General features: G+C 41.6%; 1 protein-coding gene across 1 annotated transcript; it reads left to right on the top strand.

Moving 5' to 3' along the window:
* The first annotated feature begins 2,305 nt into the window (after positions 1-2,305).
* Positions 2,306-2,857, top strand: LOC123391681 (low molecular weight phosphotyrosine protein phosphatase-like). The gene has a single exon (XM_045078937.1). The coding sequence runs from the start codon at positions 2,318-2,320 to the stop codon at positions 2,678-2,680; it is 363 nt and encodes a 120-aa protein (XP_044934872.1). The 5' UTR covers positions 2,306-2,317; the 3' UTR covers positions 2,681-2,857.
* Positions 2,858-10,855: the final 7,998 nt, after the last annotated feature.

A 10,855-nucleotide genomic window follows, 5' to 3' on the forward strand; every position in this document is an offset into this window, starting at 1 on the left:
ATTTCTATTTCTAAGGACCCGAGGAATTTTCATTATTGTTAATTTTCTACCACTCACAGAGATGAAAAGCAGTTCGAACACAAGGAAAGGAAGAAACCTGGAAGGATATTTTAGAGCACTTACAATCTTTTTGATTTATTTCAGAATATCTCCCAATTTTTACCCACATATCCCATTAAAAAGTACCTTGGACATTTTCCACTCAAATTAATTAATTTTGTTTCCTGGTTCACATCTCCTTTTAAATAAAATGCCTACCTAGAACAGTGTAGGTGACACATAGTAAGTGCCTCATTTATATTTGTTGAATGGATAAAATTTTACTTGTATTTTTTGCCAGATATTTTTCAAGTAATTCAGTAGTACAGATGAGTATGGTCTTTTGTTCCTGAATCTCAAGGATGTCAGGACTCTGAAAGAAACTTGAGGTAGCCTTCAAGGCTCTGGTACATACCTTTCTTTCGCCTTTGACCATTTTACACTCAGTGATGTATCTTCTGAGAGAGCATGAGACCAGTGAAAGGAAACCAGGCGTCAGCTGCCACTGGGTTCCCAGTGCCCCCATGGCAGAAATACCAACTTCAGTAGCTCAAATTAACATCAAACTGGCTGCCGGGTGAGTGGTTTCAGAGAGCAAAGAAATCTTACCTCTCTGAGCACCCCGGTGTGTCATGCTGGCTTCTGATTGTTGCGGACCAGACGGTCATCACTAATTGGATTTTGACCATCACCAGTTGTCCTTCGAATTCACTTTCACGCAGCCTCAATTTATTTCAACCAGCTGATCACCAGAGGAGTTTGGTTTCAGGGTTTTCATGAGACCTTCAATGTCACACAATCTTTTTCTTCCTCACTTGTCTGATCCCTGAAATTCTGCCATTGTTACTTCATGCCTTGGTCATACCAGTTGCAACGATTTCAGGGAGGTGTGCGTTCATTTTCTTGGGGGAGGTGCAGTCCTTACCATTTTCAGTGTTTCGTACTTCACTGGGAAGGAAAATTAGTGATCAGTTTGGGATTTGCTGTCCTATTAAGAGTTTGTGTGTCGGGGGGAGGGAAATGAGAGTGTTAGACAACAGCTACCCTATAGGGCTGGGGGACAGGTCTGAAAGAGGTGAACTCAGGAATAAGAAAGTGATACAAGGTAGAGCTCAATGTCTTCAACAAATGAACCAATGCTCTTCCTGTGGATGTCTCCGGTGTTGGTTTGCAAAAATATCCTAGTGTCAGGAGTAGCATTGCAGAAGTGGAGGGCATTCATTTCACTATGGAAAAAGGCTAACAAAACTGAGCATTTTTCCTAACAGTGGCTATTTTCAATCTTTATTTAGCCACTGGCTTTCTTTGCTACTTATTAAAAAGTGTGTGAACGTCTCCCTTCACATATTGTATTGTACTACTCCTGGTCTACCAGACGTCTGGATACTCTTACTGTTTATGAAAGCATTTTCATATATATTATCTCATTTAACCTTCACTAGAGTCTTGTGGTCCTTAGTTGTGAAAGATGATCGTTAACACAAAAGGTGTTTTTTCCCCACTCAAGGCAGACTTCTCTGTGTGAAATAAATGATGGTAACATAACCAGTTTGTTCCCATAACTAGAGGTTAGTGCCCACTAATGATTTCTGTTGTGGTGGTCCATATCCTACGTGAAGGTAACAAAACAAAGACTCTGGAGCCACAGCCTGATTCATCTGCCATTTATAGGTGTGGTTTAGTCTCTCCTTCCCCCTAGGCCTTGCTGTTACCACTGAGAAAATTAGTTGTATAAACACTTCCGGGCTTGTCTCACTGTCACTGTGCACTTTGTCATCCAATATTTTCAGATACTATAAAATTTGAAGGAGGAAATCCTGGAACCTAGGTTACCCATTATTTTCATCTAGCTCTCTATTAAAGTGAGAGGAATATTGGAATGAGAGTTAGACTTTGAAAAATACTTTAACTTTTAAAGATAAGCATGAATGGTCTGGTAATTCCCTTTCTAAATAGCTGGTGTGATTTCAGACAAGTGACTTAATTATCTGGAGTGAAATAAATGATACTTTCTGTTTAGGTTCTAGAGGCCTGTGAGGATTAGGGACAGTGAAATATCTTGAGTTAAAAAATGTATTTTAATGCAAGGCATTATGACTATGAAAAGGAATATAGGATGTAAGTTGTGTTATGGTTAAATTCGCTTTTAAACTCTTGGACCTGAAAACCAAAACCAAAACTCTTGAGCCTAAAAGGCCCAAGAAGTCTGCCTTGGTGTATGCCACTCTGTATGTGACAGATGTCCAACTCAAAAATGACTCTGGGTGCGCGCGGGAAGATGGCTGAGCCGGTGCCCAAGTCGGTGCTGTTCGTGTGTCTGGGTAACATCTGTCGGTCGCCCATTGCGGAAGCAGTGTTCAGAAAACTTGTCACTGACCAAAAGCTTTCAGATCATGTTACCAAGGAAGACTTTGCCACATTCGATTATATACTGTGTATGGATGAAAGCAATCTGAGAGACTTGAATAGAAAAAGTAATCAAATTAAAAACTGCAAAGCTAAAATTGAGCTACTTGGGAGCTATGATCCACAAAACCAACTCATTATCGAAGACCCCTATTATGGGAATGAGTCCGACTTTGAGACTGTCTACCAGCAGTGTGTGAGGTGCTGCAAGGCCTTCCTGGAGAAGGCCCGCTAAGGCCCCGCCCGCGCTTCCCTCCTGCCCCGCTGGGCCCCACAGGCGCTCCTGGAAGGCCGCATGCCTCCTCCACTCGACCCTCAGTTGCTTACCTTAAGTCATTGTAGATGGAAATCAGTTACTGTGTTTGACAGACAAATAAATAAAAATGTTTCATGCAGAAAAAAAAAAAAAAAATGACTCTGGATGAATTTTCGTTAAATGAACAGATAAATTTCCTTCAGTGTAACTTAACTGGCTTTATTCTTTCTAGAGCAGTAGGGAGTTTCTGAAAGTTTGGGTGGTTCAGGCTGTGGAAAGAAATAACTCAGGTGTATCCTCAAAGAGCGGTTGAATTCAAATTCTTAAACACGGATTAGAATTTGGGAAATCCTTAACCTTAATGTTTTTCAAAACATCTTTGTTTGTGCATTCTCTCCTTACACTCAATATAGCCCTTGTCTTATCTACATTGACTCTAACATTTGTCAATTTTTAGCTGTCCCAAATCTCTACTATTTCTTTAAGCACTTTCTCCTCCTTTTGGGTACTATAGCAAGTAGTCCTGGGGTGAAGTTGAATTTTCATCCAAGGGATCGGATTCTGTCTTTCTTCCTTCCTACTTCTGCCAGGGGGTGAATGACTATCAATTTTGGCTAATTAGACACCCACTTTGGGAACATCAAGTCTTGAGGAAATGACAAGGTCTGGGGCATGATTAGAGACTTTCATACCAGCAGCAGAGGCAGACAGGGCTGCTGTAGTGGTGATGTTTTCTGACCAGCAATTCCAGCCATGAGCTGGGTGCTGTGATTTCTGCTTCCTTTTTCTTGGTCCTTTGGTGGATTCTTGGATCCTGCCCTATAGTCAATCTTCCTGTTTCCTGTTATTTCATGAGGTCCACGATATCTTCCCATAGACTTTCTTTTTTTTTTTCCCCCCTAAAGTAGCTAGACTTGGTTTCTGTTGCTTGCATCCAAGAATCCAGACCAAAAGAGTACATTTGCGCTTCGGAGGAATAGCAAGTTAATACAGGAAAAGTGCTTCAGTACTACTTGGTTCCAAGTAACTGTGGAAATACTGGTGACTCCTTTGTCATCACTCTTCTGACACTGTCATATGATAAAGTAACTTCTTATTTAGTTGGTCAGTCTCGTAGATTGGAATGCAAGCGCTTGGTCCTAGTTGATTTTGCATCTATCTCAGTAATTGGTATATAGTTGGTATTTGATAAACAGTTATTGGTTGGACTAAAACAAAGAGCTAAATTTTCCTTTATTAAGCACATAACAGACAATTATTATGTTTGATTAAATCTACCGTTCAGTTCATTTGATTCATTGAGCCCTACTGTGTCTGTGTTACTCTGAATGATATGAAGATGAGTAAGTCATGCACTTTGCCCTTTTATCTTTAATAAATTTGTCATTTCACAATGAAAAGATAAAATAAGAAACTCAAATTCATCCATTTTTTGTGACTCTGATGTTATAGTATTGCATAATATATTCAAATCTTGCCTTTAAGACTAGCTTCTCTCAACCATGAGTGTAATTTAATGCTTAAATATGATAATATGATTACAAAGTCAAAATGTACATATTCTGTCATGTCTGGTAGTTTGGATTAGAGTTGACCCATTACCTCCATAACCAGGGATAGTTGAAGTTTTGCTCTATTTAATTAACATTCTGATTTTAATTGATTCCATTGAAAGTAGAAACAATATTTGTGTCTTGTCCTAGAAGCTTATTTTATTCAATAAATAACCATGCACAGTATGGTCATTCCTAAAACACTGATAAATGAATAAACGTGGGAATTGGGCTCAGTGCCGGAAAAGATTATTTAAGCCTATGTGTATAGGGCCCATATCAGAACACCCAGGAAGAACCGGAGCTGCATTTTTACACTTTAGGATATAATTGTAACCGACAATTAAAACAAGGATGAACAACATCCTCAGTATCTCTATTCACCAGGGTCTGACTTTATAGTGACTTCCCTGAGGGAGAGGAGGTTATTTTATAGGAATCCTAACTCTCATCTCAGTATTCTTAGAGCTGGAGTTTTTCCAAGTATCACTCCTCAGACTGTGGAATGTGCATCGAGTCCGGGTCTGTCCACTGTTGTCTGCCCAAGACAAGAAGCTTGCTCCGGAATGGAAATAGTCTTCACCAAAAGCACTGCTAAGCTTGATTAACTTTAAAAAATTTTTGGTAGCAGGATTTTATTGATGAACAAACCTGGTCACCCATCTCTGGTCTGACCTGAGTTCCTCATTTCATGGCAGACTGAGAATAAACACTTGGTATTTTAACCACTTGGAGCAGCACTGGTTGATACAGTAGCACCTGGGTTGCTTGTTGGATGTGGTTTTGGGACCACATAGAACCCCTACGGAAGCAGGCATTTGAGAGGGAAAGTCACTAGGAAACTTCAGTTTCACTAAGCTCTGAAAGTCATCTTTCTTTCTTTCTTTTCTTTTTTTTTTAAGATTTTATTTATTTATTTGACACAGAGAGAGAGTACAACAGGGGGAGAGGCAGAGGGAGAGGGAGAAGCAGGCTCCCTGCAAAGCAGGGGGAGCCCGATATGGGGCTCGATCCCAGGACCCTGGGATCATGACCTGAGCCGAAGGCAGCGGCTTAACCCACTGAGCCACCCAGGCGCCCCTAAGTTTTAAAGATTTATTTATTTATGTGAGAGAGAGAGAGAGCACGTGTGCATGCTAGCATGAATGGGAGGGGCAAAGGAAGAGGGAGAGGGAATCTCAAGCAGACTCCACACTGAGCACGGAGCCCCATGCAGGGTTCGAACTCACCACCCTAAGATCATGGTCTGAGCAGAAACCAAGAGTCTGATGCTTAACCAACTGCCCTACCCAGGCGCCCCAAAATTATTCTTATTTTTTAATAACTCAAGCTGTTTCTTCGGGAGAGACTGGGATTTAGTGATTTCCGTGGATGTTACTAGTTAGTGCTCATCTGTGTCCGATTCTTCTCTCCTCCCTGGTGCATGGACAGCTGCACGTCTTGGGCTCTTTGCGGTTGGGGCTGACATGTGACTAGTTCTGACCGATGCACTGTGTCAGTGATGTCACCTCTAGGCCGAAGTCTGGAAATGTAGGTTAGAGGTCTCCAGGGATTCTTCTGCCTTAGCAGTTCCTAGGATCTCCTGTTGTGAAGACAGAGCCACAAAATTAAAGTAGCTGAGATTCTCCAAGTAACTGCATGGAAGGTAGGAATGCTGCCTGAGCTCAGAGGAGACTTCGCATAATTGAGTAATGAACCTTGGTAGTGTTGAGCCGACTATGGGGCTACTTACCATACTATAGCATAGCTTCGCCGACTAATACGGCCTTGGACAGCTCAATCTTTACGTTTTAGAATTGTGAAAAGATCATGAAAACCCTGGTTCATTCAGAAGAGAGCAACTTTTCATTTGTCTTCTTTTATTAACTTGTTCAACTGCTTGGCAAGGTACCCGTATAGATTGTATGTCAAGCCCTGAGCTCTGCAGAGGGGAGCATGATATTGTGATTCGTAGCACGTACTCTGGAATCACCGCCTGAGTTTGAATCCCGGCTCCACTCTGTGCGATTACTGTCACGTCTTTATTGTCAAAAGTCTTCCTGTGCTTTGGTTTCTCTATCTCTTCACTTATAAAATAGCAATGATAATAGCATCTAAGTAATGAGCTTCGTGAAGATAACAGGCAGTAACACGGGTAAAATGCTTGGCATTGTGCCCCACCGAGTAAAGGATCAAAAACTTTAGCTATTAGTTGGTGACATCTCTGTCTTCCAGCAGCTCTCATTCCAACCGAGCACATCACAACCTGGGGTTTGTAAACACCATTCCCATTAATAACTCCTGTTTTATATTTTTGATCAGTGCCATGACATTACCACAAACCTAGCACTTAAAAATGACACAAATGTGCTATCTCGTGGTTCTCAGGACCAGGAGCCTGGGCGGATTTGGCTGGTTTCTCCGCTCCTTGTTTCAGGAGGCTGAAATCAAGATCTTGACCAGCTGACTCTTGTTGGAGGGGCTGGGAAGAATCTGCTTCTCAGCTCACTCAGGTGTTGGCTGATCTGGTCCTTGACAGTTTTAGGAGTCAGGCTCTCACTTCCTTGCTGGCTGTCGGCTGAGCGGCCCTTCGCTCCCAGAGGGCTTTCTCTGTGTGTGGGCCCCTACTTCCCCAAGCCAGTAACGGTGAGTCAAATCAGTCTCCTGCTTGGAATCTTGTTGATTTCTACCCTTCTACATCACCAGTCTTCTGCCTCCAGCTGGAAAAGCTTTCCTGCTTTTAAGGGCTCATGTGATTACATCAGGCTCACTGAGGTCATCTAAGATAATTTCTCTATTTTAAGATTTTTAACCTTCTCTACATCTGCAAAGTCCCCTTGGCTGTGAAATATAGCATTCACAAATTCCAGGGATTGGAGCATGGACTTCTTTGGGGAATCATTATTAGGGGCTTCCTCCGGGCCCCTTGGGTCCATGGTTGGTCGATGCTTTCCTGAATCTTAATCATTAAATTACCGCATATTGGTGCTTTCTAGATGTGAGATCCAAACTATGACTTTCTAATTCCCCACGACCCTGCAAGCAAGTAATTGGTATTATTTTTTCCACTTTAAGGACCAGGAGCTGTTGCTTAGGAAGGTTATGAAAGGTGCCCAAGTCACAGATTTACATAGCACCTACATGGTAGAGAAGGGATTCCAGGTCCCATCGGACAGCCTGCCTTAGAACGTCTACGGCGGGACACACTCGTCCTGGCCATGGGGACCCTCTTCTCATGACACAGTCGTCCTGGCCATGGGGACCCTCTTCTCATGACACACTCGTCCTGGCCATGGGGGTCCTCTTCTTATCCCTGCTTGTGCAATACCAAAGGGTTCCCAGACGAGCAGCGTTCAATACCAGAAGTTATACTGTGCTCTCTCAAACTATCTAAATGTTCCTGTGTGCCCACAGTCACAGATGTATTTTGCCCGTCTCTGGTACTTTGGGTCAACATCAGGAAGAGAGATGGGATGGTGCCAGGGGTCAGGGGACCGACGCTGTTCATATTGCAATAATGATAATAATGGCTGATGCTTCCAGAGGACCGATTACGTGCTGGGCATCGCGCCAAGCATATCACAGGGAGCCTTAGCACTCGTTTAATTCTCAAAACAAGTTTACGTGGTCGGTGCTATCCTCATCTCCATTTTACAAAGCGTGAAACCGAAGTCCCGAAGCCCACAGAGAGTTTATGTAACTTACGTGAGGTCATAGGGCTGGAAAGTGGCAAAGTTAGAATTGATCCCAAGCCCTAGAACTCTCTCAGACATGGCTGCTGCCCTAGAAATGGGAGTGGGTTTCAGATCTCCCCTGCTTTCCTTTGTGATTCCTTCTCCGCCCTCTGGCCTCCAGTGAAGGTGGTAACAAGAGGGTCTGTAGTCAGGACTGGGGCTGGGGGTGTGGGTCAAGGTCAGAAAGATGATGACCTAGAGCAGAGGAGGTAGCCTTGGTGCTGGCCTTGAGGCTGGCATCTGGCCTGCCGGTTCGCCTCCCCAGCATGGGAGGGAGTGAGTCCCAGGGCACGGGACAGCGTGGGCTGCTGTTAGTGTATCAGAGAATCAAGAAGAGAGACCCTCTCTGCCACTGCTCTGCCACCACATTCCGCAACGCTTTCAGAGAGTTACCCTTCTCCAGCCCAGGAACGCTTCGTCTGTGTGGATGGTTTGTATGTCATTGTAAACAACACTTCTTCTTCTTGCCAGATTGTTGTGCTGAGCAGCTGCTTTTCCTGACCTTTATTCCCTTCCCTTTCAGAAGTGGTAACATGGTAAAGCATATTCCTCAGAGTCTCTCCACTTTTATTTATTTTTTGGTTCTGCTCTAGGCTCCTTTCACAAATATCTTGAAAACATCGTCTTACATATGTGACTGTTTTAAAATGCTTTTGAGGAAAGTTGTTAAAAAGTGATAAAGAGGTGTGTGTGTGTGTGTGTGTGTGTGGTTGCAATGCAAAAAGCTCTCAGCCATAAATTTAAAGAACAAAAAGGAAGATTAGGTACATGTTTTTGAAATTATTATACTCTAGAGAAAAAGGATGTATAGGTATTTTAAAAAGACTTTCATATCCTCTAGAGCATTTTTAAATTTGTTAAAAATGACATTCTACAACTTAGGAGGATATGTTATGAAGACAATGAAAAATCTAGTCATAATGACAGAACGTGCTTGCCTTTTTTGTATCATAGACAAAATCTGTAATAGTGATATTTGAGCCGAACTAAGAATTTCTTGTGATTTTATACTGTAATACAGGAAGAACTCAAGAGAAGTGCAGACAACTTTACATCCTTTTGTGGTCTAACATTCCCATGAAAATACGTTTTAACTTAACAATGACAATTAAAATGTATTTTTTTTTAATTTATTTCTTTTCAGCGTAACAGTATTCATTGTTTTTGCATCACACCCAGTGCTCCATGCAATCCGTGCCCTCTCTAATACCCACCACCTGGTACCCCGACCTCCCACCCCCCACCCCTTCAAAACCCTCAGATTGTTTTTCAGGGTCCATAGTCTCTCATGGTTCACCTCCCCTTCCAATTATTGGGCTAGAAACGTACATATGCTGCAATTATGTTTACTGGCTTTTTCTTCAAGAACTACAGGTATCTTGCAAGATCCATTTGCGAGACTAGATTTTAAGTACCTTTAATGTAACCAGCAGTAATTTTATCCTAAACCTTTCCCACGGCTGGATCAGCTATTACTTAATTTGACATCATACAGAAAAATACGAACTTCAAGTGGCTAGAAAATGATCTCCAAGGTTTGATTCATTTTCATTAATGTAAAAGGAAATTCTGTGATACAAAAACGTTTCCTGAGCTCCTGCCAATTAAAAAACACGTGAGAAAAGTCATCTGAAATAAAATCAAAACTTAACACTCAACAGCTAAAGTCTGCAATTTGAAAACTTCGAGGACCCTGTAGTGAGGTGAAGTCGATTTCACCTCTTGACAGCAAAGGAAATGTGTCACAGAGGTTTTCAAGTTGTAAGATACGTTCTGGTTCTGTTCTAAAATTAAAAACTGTTAACTTATTTTGGAAACTGACGCATATTCAGTTTTAAATTCTCCTTTGTTTAATCATTCTAAACTGCGATGAAGACGGTACTTTTTCTTTTCTAACTTTTATGAGGGATTATTAGATCAAGAAGGGCTGGTCCTATCATTGCACAAATTTGTAAAGCTTTCCTTGGAAGAAGCAAATTTGGGATTCTTTAGTAGACTTTTGGGTTTTGATAAGTCATTGTTTTGCATTTTTCATGACCTGGAAAGGTTCGGTTTGCTGTTTATACAACAACTGCAGGCTGAGGATGCCGTTGTAGATTTCAGCAAAGTGTAATGCTGTTTTTGAACTTGGCAACCTTACTGTATGGACTTGAAAGAGATCCTGAAACTGTTTAGGAAAGTGTTTTGAAACAAAATCCTTCCATATCAATTTCTTTGCATTTTTAGATCTCTAATTTAACACACCACTAGATGCTTAGTAGTTATTAACTTACTATTTCATTAAAGATCAATGGTTGATAGACATATCATAACAGAAAACAAGATCATTCACTTATCCACTCAGTAAATAGTGATTGTGTAAAACATGGGCTGAGTCCTGGAGACACAGACATGAGCAAAATAGTCTTTGCTGTCCTGGGGCTTCCAGGCAATGAAAATAAACCCCCTTCCTTTGAGGGCTGCACATCTCATTGACACTAATGAAACTCTAATGGCACTAATTTTGAAAATAAAATTGTGTAAGATAAACTCTAGCTGATTTCAAATACTGACTGGTAATAGACATATACTACTATTTATTTTATTTACTCTGGTGGAATGGCTTTTTTTTTTTTTTTTTGAAAATTAACAAATGATTGTAAAACATTATGCCTGTGCTTACTGGTATGTCATATCTGAGATTAGCTCCCCTTTGCTGCAATCTTTTTTTTTTTTTTTAAGATTTTATTTATTTATTTGACAGACAGAGATCACAAGTAGGCAGAGAGGCAGGCAGAGAGAGAGGGGAGGAAGCAGGCTCCCTGTGGAGCAGACAGCCCAATGCAGGGCTCAATCCCAGGACCCTGGGATCATGACCTGAGCCAAAGGCAGAGGCTTTAACCCACTGA

The sequence above is a fragment of the Mustela putorius genome, unplaced genomic scaffold (genome assembly GCF_011764305.1).
Source record: "Mustela putorius furo isolate JIRA1106 unplaced genomic scaffold, ASM1176430v1.1 tig00000275_pilon_pilon_pilon, whole genome shotgun sequence".
Lineage (NCBI taxonomy): Eukaryota > Metazoa > Chordata > Mammalia > Carnivora > Mustelidae > Mustela > Mustela putorius.